We start from the raw sequence: 24,835 nt of genomic DNA, 5'->3' as shown, positions 1-24,835 counted from the left end.
GGTTGAGCTGGAACATACCCTTCAGATGTCAGTAATCTAGTGATGTGGAAGCATAGGTCGGTGCTCCCTTTCTATGATAGTGGAGAGAGGCTACCGACTTTGTCAATAAGATCAGACAATAGCTGAGGATAGAGAAAATAATCAGGAGTCACAGTAAGTTTAACCTTACAATCCGACGAAGTAATAAGGATAACCTAAAGGTGTCCTTGTAGTGTCTGCAGATTAAATTCTAGAGGTAGGCACCCTTTGAGGGGCGGCACTAGGCCTTCATCGCATACTAGTTAAGAGAGTCGATTGAAAATCGTGCCCAGATTCTGTGACGAAAAATAAAGATTTCCTGGGATGTGCATCAGAGGCGTCAGTGATTCTACGTGCCTTCACTCTCATCCCCCAGCAATAGTGCTTCTGTTACATATCCTAGCCAACAGTGGAAGTGTTCAGACTATGCATTTATGCTAACTGTGCGACTTGTTGTTAATCGTAAAATGTCGTGGTATTGTCGTGTGCCAATTCCTCGAAATACACTTTGGGGCACGTTGAGATAAAATTGAACGCAACTTGGGCAAAAGCCAATAGATATACCGACAAGGACATTTATCTCGTGGTACTTTTTGGGTTGAAACTGTTCCCTGAAAAACGTTTTGTGCTCGAACCAGGCTTCTAAAGCCTAAAATTGTGTGAAATTTTATGCTGTCATGATATCTGACATTTTGCGTAATTTGAATGATGTAAAATTCCGCAGATTACACACGTAACACAAGCATAACAAAATTTCGCTCAGGAAGCATTACTATGCAAAAGCACAATGCCTGCTGCGGCGATCTGAGTGCTACATGCTGAATTTATTCAGCATTTTATTATTCTCAGATTAAAAAATATGACAATTGGATAGGGCGGGGAATGACAACACTCATAACGTACACCGCTTTGAGGCTGCAATGTCAGTTATTACACCGCTTGTGCATTCAATAAGCAGAATAGGCTACAGTGGATCCGCACAGAAACCGGCGCGAGACACTAGGTGGCGCTCAACAGTTGTGTTTGGCTCTCCTCCTACCTGAGCAGGTCCCAACAGCCTCGTCTCCCAGGACAGACCCGCACTCAGAAAGTAGCACAATCAGGCACTGTTTGGGTCTGTTGTTTATTCTATGAGCTACCAGGCTTGAGGCAGAGCTAGGCTTGCCCTCTCTGCAGGCTGCTTGTTTCTTCCTGTAGTGAGGGCCTGGCCAAGCTGACAGCAGATAGGCACAGCCTGCAAGGGAGGCAAGGCCCCGTGCACTGAAGTCCGGACTGGCGGCAGAGTGGGTCAGGTTGGCTGCGGGAAGGGTAACCCTGGCTGCAGGGATGGTCCACGCTCGCTGCATTGCTGAGAAGGCAATGGTACGGATCACTGCTCGAAGTGCCAGGACGGCTTCAGGAATGGCCCAAGCTGGCTGCAGAAATAAGTGGGCGGCAGCAGGGAAACCGAATGCGTGCACAGACGGCCCGGGCCAGATGCAGGAACAAGGTCAAGGCAGCAAAAGCCAGGAGGGGAAAACTGAAAATGCCTGGCGTTACATTTTTCCTACTCTAAAATTAGGTATCCTCTGTGTACCTACTGATATGGAAAGGGGCTCCAGTAATTAAGACAAACTGCAAACTGTGTGATATAATCCAAAAAAAAGACGTGTACAAGAAAATGCCAGTATGGGTAATTTAATTCAAGCTTTCAGTGCTGGGTAGCATGGAAAGTAAACATTGTGCCTGCACGCGGGCGTGACCAAACTTCCTCACCTGGGAACCTCAAAATCAACAGGCTCTCTAAATTCTCTATATTTTACGACAATAGAGCAGATGCCCTATCAAGCTATCCGATTTTACAATAAATGCGATCAGTCAGCAGGGAAGGCATCTCTATATTCCAATATAGGATCCAAGATAATTCTGGAATGTAATTATAACGACTTATGTTTAGCATTAACTTATGTTCACACATACTTCCAATTCCACACACTGAAGTTCTCTTATCACATAGAATATCATAGTGTGCCTCCACATCCCTCTGTTGATGATACCAGCTCACCCGTTGGCTCACCCTCGAATAGAACATGGGTGTCTACAGACTTCCTACATAACCAACATTCCAATGAGGATGTTTTTACTCTTGGGTTTCAAATTTACTGGAAATGTAGTTGTAACTCGGACTTATCTTAAAATCGATCCTCACACAGAATGTATTAAAACTGCAGATCTCAATGCAATTGTTGCATCTCAAAATAGTTACAAGATTTCAAAGCCAAACTCTACACACTTAGTCAGTCCACCATGTTTTGCTCCTTCCTGAAATCTCTTCAAAATTCCAAGCCTGGTGTTTTTTCTTGGCATTATTTAGACCATTCTCAATATGCACCTTTTTACAGCTGATCTCGTTGACTCACTTTGTTGGATGCCACCCAACTGAAGCATCAAAGTGCTCAAGGCCCTCAAGAAATGGAGAGTATATTGGGTGGACCACTGTTGCTGAACGGAAACTTCGGGCAGGTAAGAGTTAACCACGAGTCATCCTGGCATGTGAATGACTACCCAAGCACTACCGCCCTTGCTGGCCTGACTACCTCAGAACTTTCAGAGCCACTGGTGTTGCCCGAAGCCTAAATCTCACTGCAGGCTAGAATCATTCAATTCCTCTAAGTGTCACTCACTCTGCAGCCTCAAACCAGTGGTTATCAATCAAACTACCAATGCACCCTCTGCCTCCATCACCAGGGAATAAAACACGCTGGCGTGCAAGAACGCCGTCCTCCCTTCCATCTGGCCGAAACATCAACATCTCTGTTCTGGAAAGAGTCAAAACATGCCCGAGGTTTCAAGGTCAGATGAGAGGAAGGTCACTCTGTAGTGTGTCTGCTGTACCAAATCTCCCGCAGCATCCCGGACAGGGCCCAGCCTCTCATAGGATGAGGGGTGATACTAGGAACCTAGGCCCCGGTTCCAGAGTGGCCTTTGTCACAGCATCAGAGGGTGTGATGTTTTGTGCCAAACGGCAGCGCCAAGCCCCCTTCGTCCTGCAGAGCCCACAGCCTACTCCGCAGCGGTCCAAGGCAACGCTTCTCTCTTGGCAGTTTTTGGAGGGTTCCTTCCATGTTCGGCAGAGTCTCTGAAGAGAAGGCGCCTTCACGAGCGAGGCACCTCTCCGCACTCAGAGCGCACGTGGGCAGGGCCTCTTGGGCCTAAGGAAGGAGGGGTGCAGCTGCGGGCTTTGGCGGAAACTGCCTCGGTGACGAGTTGTTCTCGGTGTGCAGAGGGTTAACCCCCCAGGCCCTCCCTCCACTGCTGCTGCTTCCACGCGCTGACATCAGAGAGGGTGGGGGGCGCCGGGACAGCGGGAGGGCTTGGAGCGAGAGTGCTAGGGCGGAGAGCTCCAGGGAGAGACATTCAGGGAGCTCTGGGGAGAGGGAGAGACCTGCAGCTCTTTGAGGGAGGGAGGAGCTCTGGCAGAGAGGGAGGAGGCACAGATCGGGACAGAGAGCCTCGACGCAGCAGCTCAGGTCGGATAGAGCGCACAGAAGAGCAGGCTGCAGCAACTCTGTTGGCACTCTCTACCCAGCAGCCGATGTGCCCTCCTGCGCTGGGCGCACGAGATCCCTGCAGACCCCCTGCATAGGACGACCGCGAGAAGGAGACCCTGAAAAGAGTGGGCAAGAAGAGATCCCGGAGAGGTTTTGGAGACCTCTGGGAGGGCCTGGGAGAGGGAAAGTCTGGATTGTGCAGAGAGCAGATTGATGAAGGCACCCCGAAAGGAGTGAGAGATCCCAGGGTAAAGGGGGTAACACTCTGCCACTCCGGGCCAGTGGCAGAGGGTCGCACATGCAGCTCCCCACATGGTTCTCTTCAAAGCAGAAACGAACGTATGACGATTCTGGGCGCGCTGACAGCCTGGGGAAAAGCATCGGAACCGGACCCGCCCGGGAAATACTGACAACAGGAGGACCAGGAGAGCACAGCCCGGACCCCTGGCGAACCCCGGAGGGAGAGGCAGCAGAGATCCCGCCACTGGAGCCTGAGTCTGGGATACTTGCTCTTCTCGCACCGAGACCCCCTAGTGAAGGGAGCTCCAGGCTGCGGAGCTGTCCCAACCCTGCAGAACTGTCCGAACCAGGGAGGTGCTGCAGAACCCTCCAAAGCCAGGGACACTTCGGGGCTGTCCACTGTCCGAACCGGGAACCCATCGGGGCTGCAAAACGAACCAGGAAGGTCCGCGGGGGTTCTAAGCGGGTTCGGATTGTTCCGCCCGGATTTGTGCACTGTTCCGGATCCAGGGCGAGATGGCTGCGGGGCTGAGCACCACCTGTTCGGGGGCGAGCAGTCCGGCGTCCCTCCCCACCAAGGCGATTGTGTTCTGGCTGCTGGCTGCAATCTTCCCAGGTGAGCCCCTTGCGACTGCGAATTCAGTCTGTGGGATTCTGCATAGACGGGTCTCCTTCACTGGTCTGTGCTGTGCTAGGGGCGGTTTGCCGAGGGCTAGAGGGATGACGGAGCAATGAATGAAGTACCACCTGAAGGAGGCGGAGGTAGGGGAACGGGACCCGTGTGCTTCCCTGTGTGTTTAGAAGTGCTCATCGCCACAGCTTTTTTGATAATACATTTGTTCGTGGTTTTCTAAAGTGCTAAGTGGACAGTCAACTTCATTGCGCCATCGTTGTTTTGAATCCCTCCTTCCAACAGTTGCTCATAAGGAATAAACGGGGGTAACCGTTGCAGCGGGCAGTTATTGGGGTGTGAAGCTCACACACCAGCCCTGCAGCTTAACAGTGTGAATGGGGCAGGCACCACGCCCTAGTGTACGCTGGAAGCCCCCTCCCCCGCACCCGGCAGGGCTCGGGCTCAGGTGCGCAGGTGAAGCTCAGGCAGAGCCCACGAACCTGCTCTGCAGATGCCGCGAGCCCCGGACGTGTCGGTGGAGTGACAACAAGTGGAGGGGGTGGGGGCGGGCCCGTGACTCTAGAGAGTCCCAGGCCCACGGGCGTCGAGACTGGTGAACGTAATCCACCTGAGTCCGCGAGCGTAACGCAAGCCTCTGCAGCCCCTGCGGGAGGTGAGTGGGGGTCCTCCAAGGGCCCCTAGTACTCGCAGGCCTCTGCAACCTCTGCGGAGGGTGGGTGGGGGTGGGGTAATCCCCCAGGAGTCCGCCGTTCTCGCAAGCGTCTGCAGCCCCTGCGGAGGGGGTGGGTTAACCCTTAAGGGGCCCCCAGTACTCGAGGCCTCTACAGCCCCTGGGGGTGGGGGTTAGCCCTTCAGGGGCCCACAGTACTCCCGGGACCCCACGTAGCACAAGGACAGTAAGGATACGGGAGACTCCGGGCCCCTCAACACATTTTGTTGGGGTCTGGCCATCATTTTGTCGCTACGCCAGTACCCGACTCAAGTGATGTAGCAAGCCCCCCTGTGGGCACTATATCACAGAAATCGTCGCCTATCCCTTCGTTTATTAGCAAAAACAACTATCTATTCTGGTCAAGTGGGCCCCTCTCACCCTTGGCGCCACTGCACCTGTTGCACTATTGATAGCTACGCCCCGGGGGCAGGGGTTGTCTTTCCATCTTTCACATCCATTTCTGCCTCACCTGAGCCCCTGTTCCATTCACCTCTGCACCCTTTATCTTTTCATCCCACCTTCTTAACTTTACCCCATCCGGTCCTACCTCTCTCACCACATTTATTTACCTCATTCATGTTGCTGCGTCGCTTCTGTAGTCTCTGTATTGATTCCCTTCTGCCCTATTCTCCCTATCACCTCTACCCGTCACCGCTTAGGTTTACATTCCCCTCAATAATAATCACTGCCAAGTCCCTTTTCCTCTCATCCCTGCTCCATTCGCCGGCCCCGTAAAGCCCCCCCTTCTTTACGTTTTCCCGACTTCCTCTTTCATCGCTTCCTCGCCCTCCCATTTCAGCCCGCTCCCTCACCTCTAACTCTATTTCCCTCCCCTTCTAAAATCGCTCTACGTCTCTTTCCTTGGTCTGTCGTTCCTTCTTGTTCTAGTTTCCACTTCCACTCAACTGCAACTCTATCTCTCTTTCCCATCTCGAGTGTTGATTTATCCTCCCTCTTCACGAATCTGCGTCTCTGTTGTTTTCTTTTCAACCCCTCTCATCTCCTCCACATATAATCGCTCTAATGCTCTTTGACTCAGAGAAGCCCCTTCTCTCCCCATTAGTTCCCAGAGCGCATGGCAGGTCAGAGAACCCACTCAGTAAAAAACTTGCACAGCTGTTTCTGTCAGTCAGAGAGATTGGTCCGCCTCTGTCATTTACAGCAAACATCTGCAGTACAGAGTGGAACAGCAACATAGAACCGTTTCGAGCCCACACTGCGCTTAGAGGCGGTCCGGTGCCCATCTTTGCTCTGTAGATACATTAATGTCTCCATCTGACTTGTGAGTTAAAGTATTTCTGAGATATATTTGCTTCTTGTAGTAAAGGATGAGTGCGAGCTTTGGCCGAAGGGGTCTCGCCTCTTTTGAGATTGTATTACTCCATTCATCCATTCAAATATTTGACGTCTGCTTTCAGGGTGATCTGTGATTACTTGGTGGTCTCGTCCATCTCTTCTCGTGTGACTGCCGTGCTTGTGTGCACCTCTCACTGCTGACGGCATTCCTGCTGCTGCACCTCTGACCATTTGCACGGCACAATGCGTCGAGGACTTGTGCCCACCCTCACATCTTCGACCCTTGCGCACGCCATGTACTATTTCACAATGAAAAAGACACCGGACACCCCTGCAGCACAGAGAACGGCCAGGTAGCCCCATATGACGCCTGGCATCTTCACACTGCCCGGGGTTTTAGACAATGCTCTTTGCATGCTGGACATCACCCCGCATGTCTAGGGTGCTCGAGAGTGTCACGGGGGGGCTTTGAATGCACCTCAGTGATTAGCTCGCACTCGGTTAAAGTGAACGCTCAGGTGAGGAGGTGAGGGAGCAATTAATTTGTTGCAGGGGCCTGTAGTTAACTGAATCCATGCAGTCCTCTCAACCTCTCGCCCAACCAAGGCAAATGCACTGAGCATGAGTACAAATAAACAGCTGTCAGCAGCCGGGGCGTGAGGCAGAACCCTGCTCCCCCTGTGGGACAGGGGGTCCCCCCAACCCTGCAGAGGGGACCCATTCAGCCCAAAGCCAACAAAGATAAGTGCGATATAGGAGAGTCAGAGGCCCTTTAATTCCATTTTGTGAGGGAGAGGTGCATTACGCCACTGGTCAGCAGCACACTCATATATCTGCAGCAGTAAACAGCCAGAACCTATGAACGGGGGTTGGTCGCCCAGTGCCATCTTTCATCTTCGTGTGTGCACGCGCGGAGTGTGCGAGGGTGGCGTCGCGAGCAGAGAGCTGCCAGGGTGCTAGCCTGCGACGCTCTGGCAGTTGTTTGCACGCATGTGAGGTTGGTACTAAGCAGCGGGCCAATCAGGGTAGAAGGTTCCAGAAGAGGGTGGCAGTCGTTCTATTGAGGGTACACATTGCCGGTGGGTTGGGCGCGTGGACGTGAAGAAGAGAGAGCATATGCCGGCGCGGTGGCGTCGTGCATTTTAGTAGATGTGGTGGACACTGTGCGCAGCATTCACCTTTTACAGTATGGTGCGCATGTCCTGTGTTCAGCAGCCAGTGCTCTAGTTCTATTTAACACTGATGAAGAGCGACACGGTGCCATCTGTTTTGCCTTTAGCGCTGGTGGTTGCATGTGAGTGCGGTGTTGGTACGTCTATCATGTTCTGTGGTGTGCACGCTGCGTAGTTTGCTGATGCACGCTTACACTGGGACATTTTGTGTCCCCGAGCTGTGCTGCAGATGGCGATATGTTCTGTTATTCTTTAATACTGATGGAGACAGGCACCTCAATGCAATGTTGATTGTGTAAGAGTGTGGTTTTGATGAATTTAGTGTGCTCTGTTGTTCAGGCTTCGTAGGATTTTTGTGTTATTGTTAGAATAGATCATTTCATGAGCTGTGGTTGATTTGTTGGGATTAATATAGTTTGGGAATTAATCGACAAGCTGCCATCTGTTTGAGCTTAGGTGCTGTGTTGGTTGTGTGTGGTGGGGTGTTGGTGCATCTGGTGTGTTTTGTTAGGCGGGCTGTGTAGGATGCTGACTAAGTCAATTACTACCTATTTATGTGTCTGAGAGTGCTTAGCTCTGAAGTGGAGAGGAAGTTGCCATCTGCAAGGCCTTGAGGCTATGTTGGTTTCTTATGAATGTGGCGCTGCTAGGTTTCAATTGTTCTTTTGTGTATGCTGCAGCGTATTCGGGGGTGTGCTGCAGTGGAGAATTTTGCGTCTCCGTATGTTGTGCAGATGCTGCTAGATTTCAATTGTACTAATAAAGAGTGACACGTTGACATCTTTATGGGGGTTGGTGCTATATTGGTTATACACAGTACCCTATCAGTGCATGTAGGGGGTTTTATTGTCTCAAAGGGGTAGCCTCTGGCATTTGATTTTGGTCTATACACATCTATCTAATATGTTTAGCTAGTTAGAATATTGCAAATTTACCAGTACCCTTCTTAGATCTAAGGTAGTGTTGTAGACGTCCCAGCCACTTTGGATTTGTTAATTTAGGTCTGGTAGTGAGTCATTGCCTTTATGACTCCCAGCTGGCCGTCCTACGGGCCACGCCCCCCCCACCTTTTGCCCCTCATGAAGAGTGCCTGTCAGGCTGAGCAAAGGTCAGCCTGACAGACACTCTTCATGTTCAGCTCAGGCAGCCAGGAGCAGACATACTGATTTGTGCAGACTCCTGGCTGCCTGAGCTGAACTTTTCTGGGCTGAAGAGGTCACAGTTCATATGGGCGTGAACTCCCCGGCTCAGCAAAGGTGCCTTGAGGCCCTTTCCCTTGGTGAAGCGGCATCCATTGACTCCAATCCAACCTGGGCGCTTCAGGTTTAAGCCCTGAAGGGCCAAGGGCGAATGTCAATTAGGGACACCTCTTCACAGAGTAGGGTGGGGTCAGATGTCTCACTGACCCCATCCCACTCTGTGAGGAAGTGGGGACTGCTCCCTTCCCTCACTGGCTGACCTAAGGTCAGCCAGTGAGGGAAGGCAGCAGTCCCAACCCTCCTGGGGCCTCCTAGCTGAAGGCGTGTGTAGCGCGTGCATGTATGTTGGAATGCTGATGAGTGCTGTGAATGGATATGGGAGCATGCGTATGTGAATTAATGCGTGTGAGAGTGCTTCCCGCCTGCCCCCCCCTCCTAAAATTACCGGCCGCCATGATGACTCCTGCAGCTGTGTACACTGAAGAGAGTGAGGTGTCTGCTTGTATGCTGTGTTTTGTTGTATTGGTGAGGTTGCATCTGGGGTTGGGGTGTTCATGTCCCGGTCGTGTTCATCTCCGTCTGCTAGAGTACAGTTATCATGGGACATTGCATGCCTTTTTTTTGTCGGAGGTGGCATATTGGTTGTGTTGTGTTTACTGTCACAGATCTCCCTGTTGAGCTCTTCGTGGCCTTTGGTGTGTGTTAGGATGCACGATTGTGTGGTGATTGTGTGCCAGGTTTGTTATTTTACACTTTGGACGAGAATAGTGGGATGTGACTTTGGAGAGTCCAAGTCCTAATGTTGTTCAGCACTCGCAGCTAAACTTGGATATGACCGTAGTACATTGTATCTTTTAGGTCTGTTAGTTGGAGATTATTGGCTGTGTGGTGCACTACTCAAGAACTGCACATTGCAATCCGTATGACCCCCCCAAAGCGTATTTAAACACAAGCTTGTGGTGATGCATTTGGTCTGTTCTATTTTACTGGCCAAGATTGGACAGATGAAGAGAAATGGATAGAAGCAAAGATACCTTGCAACGGCGAGGCAGCAGAAAGCAACAAATAAGTGATTTCAAGCCGGCGATTGTCTAAAGTTCTCAGCTTCATGAATTGGACCTCCTCAGAGTTCATTTTCAATTGGAATTATTTAGGGGAAGGAAAAGGCAAGTGACACTTCTTGTTTTTGGATATGTAGTAGCGTCCGAGCAGGGGTCTGAAACAATTGCTCATATTTCTAAGCAATAATTGTTTAAACTTCTTGGACGTTGTGTCACAAGGTGGACGAGTGATAAGCTGCATTTTGAATGCTCCCAAACCTCTTGGATGCTTTTGATGGCATGCTCCTCCTATTCATATTTGAAGTGCTTTTAGTCCTTTCTCCATCTTGTCTGGAACTGTTTAGCCCATTCTCTTAGAACCATTCAGGTCAATAAGGATGGAGCATCCAAAGTGATGCTGTTGACATCTGGTTCCTTTCTGCTCTGTGCTTTCAGTGTATATATGAAACCATTGGATGATTTGATGGAAGTAAAAGGCTTAGATTTCACATCTCTGTAGGGAACAAGCAGCTGCTGCTTCCATTGAGATGAACAGTATGGTTTTGACCTGGTTAGGGCAGGTTTTTGAGGATTGTAGAGTTGACAGTTGTTTCTCTCTCAGCCCAGGATAGTTTAAAAAATGAAGTCAATCATATATGTTTTTGCAACCGATCATCAACATCTTCAAGCTTTAGCACGAAATCAAAACCTTGAGTTTGCTTTTTTTAATGGCACCATAAGAACTAAGGAAGAGGTCCACTGGACAATGAAGTAATGTTACCATGATATTCACCATTTATCTAAGCTTCAGTCTTTGAAAACAATACAGAACAAAGACAGGGTTACTGTGAGACTAAGACAGGATTTCCTTAGTACTTTATTTGTATGCATCGCCAAAACAAATATTGGCCGCCTGCAAAGGATGCAAAACTAAATTGAAAAGAACAAAAGTGGGTATGCAGTTCCTTACAGAGAAAAGAAAAGGAGTGAAAGGCAGAGAAAATGTTGGATTGGAACCTGAGGAATCAGACATAAAGTGTCCGATTGCTCAGGAGCAAGAGACCTCACACACCCAGATAGTTGTCATGCTTTATCGTATGACATGCTCCTCGTCTGGGCAGTGCTGCAATGCCCAACGGGCACCCTCAAGCGGGGTAGTTGCTGGAGAACTTTTGTTGTATGCCTTATGTGAAGCGTGAGTGTTGGTGTATAGGCTCTTAAGTGTAGAGTGGTATAAGTGACTGTGGATTAAAATAAGCTAAGAGTTATCCAGACAATTTCGATCTGTGTGTCCTCTTGTCTAAATTAAAAACTAATTATGGAGGCTGAAAACAGACATAGTGATCTGTATCAGCTCAAAAGATTGTCTACAGGTGGGTCACCATGTTTCATGCCGCTAGTAGTCATTATCGATAAAAGACAATTCTTCAGGACCAGGATTTCTAAGCTACTCAGTGGTTGGGAAACAACTGAGATGTGTACTGGATAATACCTTCAGGTAATGGTATTGAGACCGACCTGCAATGGAAGGGGAGAGCATATAAAACATTAAATGATCATTGCAGAAACTCTCATGTGGTGTAGGCATGCTTAGTACGTCAAAAGCATGCTACAGTGACTCCACCTTGATGGTGCAAGGCTCACTGTACAGACAAACACATAAAACCTTTGAAACACATAAGGGGACACACCAGTGAACACACCATATAACATAAATATTGTGCCATGCAGTAGGACTTATCCCAGTAGGGCTTGTGTACAGGCCCCCTCACGTGGAAACAGACGCCATGCAAATTTTTTAGTTGGCTCGCGTCACTAGTAAAAAAATCATAGGAGTGGATCAATAGCAGCATATTTCCATATTTCAAGGGAATCAAGGTCATGTCCAGTGTGGACGAACAAATCAATACTCACTGTTTCGTGGCACAAAGTACATAGAGTAACCTACCTGCCTCTGCCACCTCTGAGATAGAGGACCAGGGAAGGGGGCATGTTTAAGAACTCAAGTGTCCATGCTTAATCTGCCACAGGTGACTGTGTTGCAGAAGGGCAGCTATAGCGCGCCGCACTGCTACTGGAGCAGCACTACATGAGTTTGTTGATAGCCTCAGGAGTAACAGTCAGGTGACTGTACTGAGGAAGGGCGCAGCAACACGTGTTCCTCTTAGAGCGGAATGTGTCAGCGCCATATTGGAGTGATGGAGGGATTGCCTCATACATAAAGACAAACAGATGCTGAACAGGTTGTGGATGGAGCACCTGTTCTGATTATTGGCACCATCTTGGAATGAGGGGGCGGAGAGCACGACTCACGAAAAATAAACTATGGCATAATGAGAAAGAGCAGTGCAGCCCACCGCAAAGCAGTGTGCCCAGCTGCTACGAGAGATGCACTAGGATGTCAGCAACATATTGAAGTGATGATAGCCTTGCCTCAAAAGTGGCCCGGCAACCCTTGTCTTACTCTTAGAGCCTAATGTGTCGGCACCATACTGGAGTGATAGAGGCGTCGTTTCATACATAAAGAACAAGAAGATGCAGAACAGGTTGTAGGTGGGGTGCCTGTTTTGATTATAGGCACCATCTTGGGAGTGGAGGGCATGACTCACAAAAATAAACTCTGGCATAGTGAAAAAATGCCAAAGGTTCTTGACAGAAAAATTCTAAAATTGACATAAGGTAACCTAAAGTCACACAAAAGAAAGTTCAGTTCTAGACCTCATGAGGGATGTGAAAATAGTGTGTGCAAACAGTATCAGGGCCAGTTATCACGGCCCATGTATGCTCTGTGCTGGAGAGACTGTGCTGGTTCACAGCAGCCAATCTTATTAATTCCTGAGCTATAACAGGGCATTACAAGTCAGACCCCTAGTGGTGTATGTTCATTGGAGAACCAGGCTTAAGCCTTATAAACCTAATAGAACCCTGACATCTCAGTGAAAGGGTTGGGTGGAGAGCCCTCAAATGTCCAGTCTGTGACAACAAACTTATCCCTGGTGCATAGAAATCTTGGACCAATCTCCCTAGAAGCTCCTATACTCTATTTCACTTTAAGTAAGATTGAACATATATTTTTTATGCTCTTTACAGTTGCATGCATTATTTCCTGTTGCATATGTTGTCAGAATATCCAAGGGTTTCGATGCCCTATACATTATATTTAATTGACAATAACCTTGACTAGATCTATCACTTTCTCCGCCAAGGGCTTGGCCACTGACACTACCTAAGGAGATATGATGACTTGGGAACAATTGATTTCACCAGAAATAAATCCAAACACCTTGAGACTCATCCACTCAGCAGGTCATTCATGGACATTCGCGGATAAGCTTGTACAGTAGTGGAGGATAAAGTAGGCTAAAACATCCTGAGGGTGAAGTGTCCGTCATGCACAGAGACCAATCACATTGTGTTGGATGAGACTCCAGCAGGAAGCGCAGGTGCGCTCTGAGGTATGTTGGTAGATAGTCATGTCCAAGAGGGGCTACTTGTGTGTATGAGGAAAACCCCTCATCCAGCATCTGATCAGAAGCCTGTAAGCCAGGGATCTTCTAACTGGGGCCGGCCCCCTGTGGCCTCCAGTGATCCCAGGGATTTTGCCAAGCTATGTCCAAAAGAAGCTTTATGCTAATAACAGGGCTTTGTTTTAAGCTGAAAAAAATGAGCAGGAGTAAACAGCTGTATAAAGGGCCATCACTAACATGGTTTGTCATTTATATCCAAGTTGGGAGTATGTGTCAAAAGGGAAGTGACTCCAAATACTCTTCAAACCCTCCCTCCGCCCCCCCCCCCCCCCACACACACACACTATGGATACTTTTACACGTTAGTAAGGCCTGTGTGACCACAATGGTATGTTTGTCATCATGTATTTGATTGCATTTTTAAATCAGTAGCAGAACTTAACTGTAATGTTTAGATAAGTGTAGACATACTCAAACATTGCTGATTTAGTAGAATAATTGTGAAAAAAGGGGAGGGAGTCCTGATGATTCTTTTTTTTTTTTTTTTTACTGGGAGGCACGACATTAAACAGTTTAAAGATCACCGCTGTAAGCCTAGGGTCTGAGCCTCTGGTCGGAAGCCTATGTCTGGGAGTCTAGACTGTATGCCCGTGAGCATCTGATCGGAAGCATGTGCCTGGAAGCTAAGGCTCTGTGGTTGGAAGTCAGTGCCTGTAAGCCAAGGCTTTGGGTCTCTGGTCGGAAGCCAGACTTGTAAGCCTAGACTGTGCGCCTCTGGTCGGAAGCATGTGCCTAGGAGCCTAGCTTGGACTGCGTGCCTGTGAGCCTCTTGTAGGAAGCATGTGCCTAGGAGCCTAGCCAGACTGCATGCCCGTGAAGCTAGCTGGCTGCTGGTTGGGCGGGTCGGTGCGCGCGCTAGCCTCCTCTCCCGGCCTGAGAGGGTTAACGGCGCCCAGTCAGCTGTGGTGGAGACAAAGGACCTGTGGCTCGAGCCTTTGTACAGCTACAGAATGAACTAGAGCGTCGGGCGGCAGTGCCTGGGGGAGAGGGCTTTTCAGGGATTAACTCTTTGTGAGACGCGCATGGCCTCAGGGTGTCAAAAACGTCTTTACTCGGAGGCCATCAGCAGTGAAGATTATGGTATGAAAGAGTGCAGTGTGGAGCACGTGTGGTGCGGCTGCAGGCGCGGAATTGGGGTCCCCAGACACACTCTTTCAAACTTCTGTTTATGTCCTGTGGCACGTGCACACCGTGGGGGTACTGGCCGTACGCATACACAACTGTGCACTAATTGCAATCTACTAACATAGGAGCTCTGACTAGGTCGCCTGCCTCACAGTTCAGTATCCGAAAACAACTTGCTATATTTCCCACACACTCTGGGTGATCCCCGCAGAGCAAGGAGTGGGATGGCTTACTCAGGAACATACGGCTTGTGGCAGTCCCTACTCAACAAATACTCCCTGTGTGACTAGTGATTTAAATGGCAATTTAAAAGTGTATGCACTCACTACCTCAGAGCAAAAGTTTGCTCCTGAGATGTGCGGGGACTCTCCCATTAAAGGTATTGGTCCAGTGCCGAGAAGTTAATATAATCTCCTTTTCAGATACCTGAGAGTACCACCTTATCTCGCTGGTTGGGGACCTCGGCCTGTGGCTACTGTGGTTCAAGAAAATATGGCCCATCATGTCTTTGTATTATACAGGGGCCACCAAATAAGAAGGTCTTTCGCCATCTTAGGACCACTGTCCGACCGTGTCTCTGTGCCTCCTGCGGCGTTCTCGGCCTTCATGTCCCATCCCATGCACCCTCGCAGCCCTGCTGCCCCTTTCATCTACTGCATCTACGCCCGCATGCCCTGCTGCCCACGTGCCCCCTGTTTCAGTGCCCAGCGCACTTTCATTGTAGCTCAAATGAGTTACTTGCCAATGTTTGGCATTAGCCATGAAGGACTTCCCACCTGTTGGCCACCTGTAGACTTGTGGATGCGCAGTAAGGGAATAGCATTCAACGACTGGCACTGAGGGTGGCGGTTGGCACCAGTAAACTGCTTATTTGGGCATTTGCCTGGGGGGGGGGGGTCGCTAAGATCACACACCTTTGATCTTGTCCCTATTTCTGTGCGTCACGTAGCCTCGGGTGGCACGTGAAGCCACAGCGATAACATAATAACCACAGCAATCAATGGATTGCCCTCTCTTTGTCCCCACCCTTCGCCCCAGGCCCCCATCAGTAGCGTGCCGCCTGGGATTTGAAGGGAGTGGGTGACTGGAGGGTGATGAACCTTATTAAGATTAAGATCAGAGCAAGTAAATGTGACCGTAGCCTCCCCGGGGCTATCGCGGGTTACACGAGGATATGAACGTTTACGATTCTGTAAACGCAGCAAACATGAGTAAAAACACACTGAGAGGTCCTTGATGGCCCTTTAATATGAGGCCTACTCAAACTATTACCGTAACAGGCCCAAATATCTCCAAAAACAGTGGCACAGTGCCGGGCTCTCATCACCCTGAAATGTTCTTTGTAGACCCTACCTCAGACTATACTGTTTTTTTACCGAGGGCAACAACTACTACTGCTGCTGTATTATCATATAGATCCCTAATTTGTTGGGTTCGTTTTCGACTTAGTCCCAAATTTTGATAGTACAGGGTGCACACCCCTTTAATACATTTGGTAAAGGGGGTTAGGCGGTGAGATCAAAACCGTAAGGTGCTAGGAAGAGAGGCTCGAAGTGGAGAGCTCCGAGGGAGGAGGAGGATATGATCCGGGGTTTGAGGCCGGAGGGGGGCGGAACAGAAGTTGGCACACGCACACGCGACTACAATACGCTCCTCCACCTTGCGGTGCGTCAGAAAAATAACGTTCCCGTAGAGTTCTGTCGCAAACGTGCCTGGCTCCCATGTAAGGCGCACGAATGGACTTGGGCCAAGTTCGCGATATAATAATTATCCGCAGAATGCATGGAGGGCTCCATTTATGTCCTGATGGGAAAGGGTTATAGGAGGCGGTGTGACGGGAGGAAACAAAAAGGGAGGAGCCAGTAGGCTGCAGACACTAGAGTGGAGCATGGAAGCAAGGGGTGACAGACATCTCTTCTAAGGGGAAGACGAGGTTGTGGTGTAACGACCAGAGCTGCCGACTTTGGAACTGGGGAGCCAGGTCTGAGCCTCGAGGTCTGAACATCCTGTGATGTTGGGTAAATTACTTAATCTCCCTGTGCCTACTACAAAAAAAAATGAATGTGCTCTTTCGTAACGTAAGTGGTGGTCAGGTAAAGCGCTCCAAAACCACCGGGTGGAGTTCGCGCTATATAAAACCACAAAAAAATCGTAAGTTTAGGAGGGTGGGAGCTGGAATCGAATAGTCGGTCTGGGAGGCATGGGAGCGGGAGGGGCTCCTGACTCTTGCAGTGGTGGAATCCACGGGCTGCTAAGGGCATCCCCAGGCAGCCCAGCCGGGCCCGCCCCTGGCGTTGTCGTGCTGAAGGGAGGGGAGTGGCGGGTGGGGCTAGACTCTGTCAAGGGTTTAGCGGCAGCTTCACATGGCTTTCCTGGCCAAAGCCGCTCAGCTGTGAGCCCTGGGACCCCTCCCTTTCTTCTGGCAATAGCCCACGAGGGGCGGATTCAGCTCGCCCTCCCCTCCCCCTCCCCCTCAACCATCATGGATGCAGTGATAGGGAAGGGCGACGGCAGGCGGGAGAGGGAGACTTAAGTTTTATCTACCAAGTCCCCGAAGAAAGAAGGGGGTGTTGGGTTTCAGTCGAAAAGTGCCCGGAAAGGGAAGGCATGGGGTAAACATTTGCCCCAAAGAGGACTGGACTGGAAAAAGAGGAGGGCGTGGGGTGAGGGTAAGAATCTACAAGAGGAGGGAACGCACGGGCTGACGTGGCAGTGGGTGTGAGTAGAACAGTGCAGGAGAGGGAAATGTTGGGTGCCAGGAGAAGTGTAAGAGAGGGGTGTGTTAGATGCAAGGAAAAAGTGGAGCGGGACCCGGAAGACATGGTGCAGGCAGAGCAGTACAGAGTTGGAGGCTGTGGAGTGAGGGTAGAAAAAACACAGGGGGTGCTGGCAGAAAAGTTGGAGAGGAAAGGTGTCTCCTGGTTTATCTCCCCACAGTACACCTGCTCTTCCTCATAGATGGATGCACTGACGCTGAAAAGAAAGATAAAGCCTCCACCCATGGCTCTTCCTCCCTTTCCTTGCTATCACTCATGGGCTCTCCTTGTTCACCAGCTTGGTCTTTCCTTTCACACTATTACAACCCTTCTATCTGTGGCCGGTTCATCTTTCAATCTTTTGGCCACTTTTGTTTTTAAGTGAAATCATTCGAGCTCTGTTCAATTTATATATCAAAGTTTGGACTTTAGCTTATATCCGAGCCTCACTGCCTCCCCGTTTCCCTCCCTGGGCTACTCCCACAGGCTTCTGTCTTCACATTTTTTAGCACCAGGAATAGTTCAGGGGCTGTCCATGGTTCTGCAGCTGATAGGATATTATTGACCCAATTCACCAACATTTACGGAGCCCACAGAAGATTGTTTGTCCCCCCCCGCCGCACAGAAGTCCCAGAATGGCAAACCAATACAATAGAAACGTGTGTACAGGAGATGTAACCTGGTTGCTGTATTTATCTTAAAAAGCAGACTGTACCAAGCAAGTTTTAGGCCAAGTCTTCTATGCCCTGTGGAGAGTCCCTCTCATAAAACCAAAGGCCCTCATATGCCAGAAAGTCTATCACCTAGTGAAGGAGTAGACCCAATCTCCACATCCCTAACTCTCTGTCATCAGTAGGCACTTAAGTAAGGGTATTCAAAAGGGACCTTCTACTGCAGACACAATTGAGAGTGACAGTCTTGTGCCTGCTAGAGACACTCTGTGCCCTCCTTAGAACCTTTATACCAGTATACTATGATTTCTAAGCATACCATGCCTGGTTTTGCTTGACCTCCACATTGTCTCATCTGCTTCCTTTCTCACCACCTTTGTGGTGAAACTATGTCAATCACTTTATGGATCAGCCTAGTGGACTGTTCATCTCTTGCCTAATGCTGTTGGCTGTTTCTGTGTATCCTCCTGTCTTCGCTCTAACTTGCATGTACTTCATGAAGGACTACTTTACTGCTTGTGAGAATGTAACAAAGTCTGTCAGTTTTTTCTTGTCTTGCTTTAATGTGATTATGCTGCATTTTAACACATTAAACGGAGCCCTACTGGCTTTGGCAACACTTAGTTTAAATTGTTTGATAGATAATTATTTTATCTTTGAAGGGTAAAGATGAAAATGGTTGTTGTCCAAATGTATCAAGCATAATAGTCCTTTGTTTGAGGGTGTAAGTGAAAATGCAAATTTTACAAGTCTATGAAGGGCCATAGTTTTACCTTTTAATGTCGATGGTTAAAGAGATACATGTTCACCTTCCAATGTTGCTGGTACAAATGATCCATTTACAGATTTCAAGACTTATTCAATTCAATTCAAAATTCTTTATTTGGTCGAAGAACATAAAAGCACAAATAGAACAATAAAAACAGATACATATCATATATAAACGTTTTGAGCAAAAAACAGTTTACAGCAGGGGCGGCTCCTCCATAAGGGCAGAGGAACGTTCCCCACCCCCGCCAGCAGCAATTGCTGCAAATCCTTTCACAAGAAAAGGATAATAAACTGTGTTGGGGGTGACAAGCAGAGGGGAGTGCACTGTGCACTCCCCTCAGAGCGCATGTGTGTTTGGCCGGCTTTCTCAGGCCGGCCAAACACGCATGCGCACAGGGCTCTCTCCAGCCCAGCAAAACAGATGGTGGGGTGGACAGAGCCTGCGCAGGCTCCTTAGTCTGCCTGGGAGCGCCCTAGCTAGGTGCTCCCAGCCAATCCTGATGCTGTTTTGAGCAGAGCAGGCTGGGAGCCTGTGCTTACGTGCAGCAGAGGAGCAAAGGAGCGGAGCAGGAGCGGAGGTAAATTTTTTAAATTTTTTTAAAAACATTTATTAATTACCCCCTCCCCTCAACCCACCACTCCCCCTGCGTGCCCTGCCCCCAGAAATCCCCGCAAGCTGTGACTGGTTGACAGTACTACCACACTTTCAAAGAGGCTAAACTTTGCAAATACCTCATGCCTTCCTTATATAATTTAAAATCTTTATTTATAAGAGCTGGCTTTAAAAGTTGAGCTTGTAAGGAACTATATAAACTGCAGAAAAGCATAAAATGAACAAGTGTTTGAGGCGAGACAACATCACATGGGCAAAATGTCAGGAATAAAAACAAGGTACCTATAGTTGGAAAGGCAACTAGGTAGTGAACTCTATATCTGTGCAGTCTAGTCAAATAAAACCTATATTCCAAATTGTCTATCCAATATAAACACAGTTCTACACCTGAGGTAGTGATTAAAGGAAGATGGTACAAAACAGAGTTCATATCCAGTGCCTTTCCAACTCTTGTTTGTTCTATATAGAAGTAATTCTTTATTACCAGCTTTTATTTTGTGGCCCAATGGTGTCAAACAAAGATGTCACCCCTAGAGCATAAAAATATATTTTCATACAAGTCACCCATGGAATGCTACCCATTTTATCCAACTTTAGACAGTCAATCAAAATTTCCCATGAGAGTACTGCCTGTAAAGTGTCCCAAATCTTGACCCATAACAAGAGCGTGGCCATGGCTATTCGATCATCCAAAAAACCCAGGCCTAGCTCTAAGGGTGTAACAAAACTGGCAGTACTCTAAGGGAACAGCTAAACGTTTCTCCAAAAACCTATTTTCAGCTGTCTGCAGGTTTCCTGTGTCTCAATACCCCCATACACCTGCACTGTATACTCCCACTGACAAACATTTATCCATAGGAGCTCATTTTTAAAATATAATGAGAGATTGCTGCTTAAGGCTTTGCTTTCTCCAGTGTGAGTAGAGCATCGCTTTATACCATTAGAGTCCATTGTCAGGCATTGGCTGCGCAGTATCCTCCTGTGAGGCACAGGGTGAGTGGTGCTGTTTTGTTAAATGCTGCTTTTGCGTCACCAGCGATAGAAACTTCACTAAAGCACAGTTCAGCTGCATGTTTCCAGATGCAAAGCATGCTATCACTGCTTGTCTCTGTGTCCGTATGCCTTTTTCATTAAATTTCGTTCTGGTACAAGATGGTTGCATGAGCAGAGGACATGCAGGAGATCTTCCGTGTCCTCACCACACAGGCGCAGATAGAGTTGGCTACGTCCCTCAGCCAAGGGGCTGCATTTAAAGCAAGTGGTAAGAACCAAAGACGATACTTTAAGAATTGCTCCTTTGTTCTTCTCGCGAAGCCCTGGCCTAGATGTGACTGTGGTGCCTGAGACGTGTAGGTGTGCAAAGTCTTCCATGCATGAGACCTCCGTGAGAAGGCTGCTTTGTCCTCCAGTAGTGACTGAAGACTAATCGATTTCCCTGCTGCTTTCTTTAAGGCGCTGTGCGGGATTGGGGTCCTCCAAAGATCAGTGAGCCCTGTCTTCTTAAGTGAATAGTCTAAGTGGGTTCTGAATGGGGAGGTGTTCTTGCGATAGAGCTCTTGCCACATATAGTAATTGAGAGTATCCAGGGTGGCAGCACGGGCTATGCTCCAGAAGTTTATATCTGCACCGCATCGGGCCAAGGATTGATTCAGTAGGCCAGCCTCAATTGGATGGGGAAGGTGAAAGTGGGGATGTTGAAGATCATCCAGTAAACTTTGCTCTCTGCTTGGTTTAAGGTGTCTGCATCTCTGCCTCTTTGTATTTCGCTCCCTTATGTTATTGTGGGCAGGAGCTTGGCTTTTAGCAGTTTTAGGAGAGGGGTGTATGATGGCCCATCAAGGTGGGTTTTTAGTCTTTTTAAGAATAGCGCTATGGCTAGACTTTTTCCAAATAGGCTTTTTCTTTGATGCACGAAGTTCCCTGATTTGTCAATGACGACTCCAAGATATTTGTACTTGTCTGTTTGAACAAGTTGTCTCACCCCAGAACCATGTTCTCCAGGGTTCCTTTGATCTGATTGACAGTGTACCTATTTTTCCAAAGTTTGCTGTCAAGGCATTAGTGGCTTAGTAATGTTGAATAGAGTTTAATAGTCTCTGAAGGCCTATTTCCGTATGGCTGATCAATACGAGGTCGTCAGCATACATGAGGCAAGGTAGTTCCAAATCCCCGATTTTTGGGGGATGCGAGTTTGTGAAAGTAAGTGAGCCGGCTAAGTCTGCTAAGTATAGATTGAACAGTGTGGGGACCAAAACACACCCCTGTTTTAAACCTTTGGTGGTTGGCATCCGCCTTAAAAGATGGGTGCCTGTGCCCAGACTTATCTGGACCCATGTGTCCGAATGAAGGGCTATTATCAAGCATAGTAGTGGATATGGAAGCCCCAGGTTTCAAGCTTCTTCCACAAGTTCCTGTCCGCGTGGTCAAATGCGGCCTTGAAGTCCACAAAGCATATGTGGAGCTGATGTTTCAGTGTTATAGCTTTGTCGATTAAGAGGGCAATGGCCATGATGTTCGTGATGGTGCCAGTCTGTTTAAAAAATCCTGTTTGGATCATGGGAATTATTCCCTTATCAGTAGTCCATGCAAGCAGATGATCCAATAACAGACCTGCAAAGTACTTTGCGTCATTGTCAATTAAAGCAATCAGACGATAGCTATTGGTGAGCGACCTATCCCCAGTGATAAAGATAAGGGAAATTATGGACCCCTTCCAGGACTGTGAAATTATTCCTGTCATACCTATTTCCAGGTAGAGAGGTTTGAAAGACATTTTTCCCGAAGGGGTCTGTTATGCTTGAAAACTGCAGGAGGAAGACCATTGGGTGCGTGGCGCCCTCTTTTCTGCCCTTGGCTATCTGATTTTTTATAGTGACAGAGTCAGTGAGTAGTGTAAGCGTGATCTTTGATGAGGGCCTGTGTGGAAGAAGAATTCCTGCCAAAGTTGTGCTTTGAGTGGCCATGCTAAGTGATGTCTGGTCATTGAAGTGGACTCCAAGATGTTGGGTCCAGACTGCTTCTGGTATATGCGATGTAATGTTGCCATGATATGGCGTGTAATGTTGCATATTGTACGCCAGAGGTGTGTGCTTCTGTTACTCCTTGCGTCCGAGTGTAGCCTGGCTGACAAGTCTTTACTGCGGTTCCTGTTGATTGCCCATTTTAGCTTATTCAGTGACTGTTTATAATACCTTAAAGTTGCTAGAAGGTCTGGTTTGCCAGGGCTGCCACAGAGACGCCTTATACTGGAATTAATTTTCCTCTTTGCATCTCGTAGTGCTGTTCTGTGGGCTTGTGTCAAGTGGGTTAAGGCCGAAGGAGGTGGCCGTCGCCTGTTAGTGATTGGCTCCGCAAAAATTTCATTGAGCCTGGTTGTGAGTTGTTCCCATTTCTGCACTTCGCTGGCATTGTTTGTTTGTACTTCAAGTGCAAGATCCATTGCTGTTTGGGTGACAATATCTATATTTGATTGCCTGCATTTGGCCCTCTTTGCAGTTTGTGGTGAAAGTGGTAGTCTGTGCAGTGTTCGTTTTCTCCAATTTGGTTATCCCCAGGACAATGGATAATTCCTGTGGGCAGTGGTCCCTCTCACTCCTGTTGCCTACGTGGTAGGAGGTTACTTGTTTGAATAGTGGAAGGGTGCCAAACGTGTAGTCAATTGTGGTAGAGGCTGTGGTAGAAAAATTTGATGCCGCTGGAGGCGAGTCCTCAATAAATCTGCCATTCAGGGCTCTTAGGTGTAACATTTCTAAGACCTTGAGCAGAGTCCTGCTGGTCTTTGTGGGATGGCCATGTTTGCTGACCCCCTGGATATGAATGTCCCACGCACTGGAAAGGGAAATGGAGGTTTCATCTATGGAGGATCCTAGTAGATGCAGATTGAAGTCACCTGAGACGATGATATCGGCTAAGCCACCACTGCTCATGTAAATCTCGAGTAGAGCCACTAGATTGTTAGCATCACTGGGTTTAAGTTTGGGGCGAAGATAGATGTTTACGAGAACTATCTCTGCAGTGGGCACACTCGTCGAGGCGGCAATTGTCACAATATTGGTAGAAGAGCAGGTGGAGTGCAAAGGGGTGGCTCTAACCAATAGTGCTAAGGAGATGTACGTGGCCAGACCACCTTGCGGGTGACCATACTTCGCCTTTCTGGTAGCTGGGGTGAAGAAGCACATATAGCCCTGCAGGTGGAATGGTTCATCCAGCCACGTTTCCTGCATTAGTATAATGTCAAAGATGCGGATGTATTGGATGAAAGCAGGGTCCTAAGCCTTAGAAAGGAGTCCATTTACATTCCAAGAACACAGGCAGAGGATCTCCTTCAACGGTGTAGGGCCCACCTTTTAATCTGAGGTTTGTCACCCTAGCCTATTGCAGTTGTTGTTATTTTTGACAACCACCTTAAGTCTTTGTTGTTTGAAGAGAAGTTGGCTGAGGTGAAGAATTTTGTGGGCTGAAAGTTGCCCCTAGAAGTAGTGGAGAAATTTGAGGTCACAGGAGAGCAGACCCAGGCGCTACTGAATATGGAGCCTGTTTCCCTGCACTGGGGGTCTGAAACAAGGGCAGGACCCAAAGTTAGTAATAGCCAACCTCACAGTACGAGATAATACTAATGCCCCAGCGTTCAAAGGTTGTGCTTTCTCCTAGGATTGTTTGTGCGATTAGTCTTGTCTTCCATGTGGCCTTGGTAGCTTCAGGGGCAATAGCGGTGGTTGGGTGGGGAACTTGTACTGCTAGGAGATCAGTTGTATTCCTGTTCAAGATGTCCCCAGGTCCCCTGGATTTGTAGTGCGGATGAAAAATTAATGAATGAGCAGTTGAGGGATCTGGTCAAGATTTGATTTCCTGCGGCGGATGGAGAGGATTCCAAGGGAGGGAGTCCCCTCCCAAATTCCAGAAGCTGTTAGGCCCGTTACTTGTAGAGTACCCCACTTGTGCATGATGTGTGGGGCTAGGAGGTATAAAAGTTGCTCCCTGGATCTGTGGATGAGGGGCAATTAGCTGGGCTGGGGAGGGAATGGGGAAAGTTGCTTGAGTAGTTTGTCTGAAAATTCTGGGAGATAAAGCGACAGTGGTGCGCTTGAGCTGCTGAGATTGCAATACCTCGGCATTGCCCGCCCCTTCTGTAGGCCAAGGATGGTCATTATTAGCTCCGTTCCTCTGCTTGGTGGCCAAATTCGGGGGTGGATCCTCGAGGATTGTTGTTGGAGCAGGTGACCCGGAAGACGTAGCTTTAATGGAGGCCCAGATGTTGGGAAACTGCTGTCTGGAATCTAAAGTGACTTGAGCTTCAGAAGGAGAGTCTTGGGAGTATGCGACAAGCATATCTTCCCACTCTTGCATGTTTAGATAGCATGAGGTTTCTTCATCCACCCCTGTCCTGAGGCCCTCCGCTTTCATATTTGCTGGAAGAGATAGTAGGAAGGGGGGCTGAGATCCTTCGTTCGGCAGCACCTGGAGCCAAAGGTGTGGTCGGATCGTCCGTGGGCAGCTGGCCCTCCTCAAGAGTAAAGTCGGGCTGAGCCGCT

General features: G+C 48.6%; 1 protein-coding gene across 1 annotated transcript in view; it reads left to right on the top strand.

Moving 5' to 3' along the window:
* The first annotated feature begins 4,163 nt into the window (after positions 1-4,163).
* NECTIN1 (nectin cell adhesion molecule 1) overlaps positions 4,164-24,835 on the top strand; it is a 451,905-nt gene continuing 431,233 nt past the window's right edge. The window contains 1 exon segment of the mRNA XM_069224863.1: positions 4,164-4,404. Coding sequence (XP_069080964.1) covers positions 4,305-4,404 — 100 coding nt within the window. The 5' untranslated portion in view covers positions 4,164-4,304.

This window comes from Pleurodeles waltl, chromosome 3_1 (genome assembly GCF_031143425.1).
Source record: "Pleurodeles waltl isolate 20211129_DDA chromosome 3_1, aPleWal1.hap1.20221129, whole genome shotgun sequence".
NCBI classification, from domain to species: Eukaryota; Metazoa; Chordata; class Amphibia; order Caudata; family Salamandridae; genus Pleurodeles; species Pleurodeles waltl.
The sequence above is the reverse complement of the archived record's forward strand: the minus strand, read 5'-3'. Positions and strand labels throughout refer to the sequence as shown.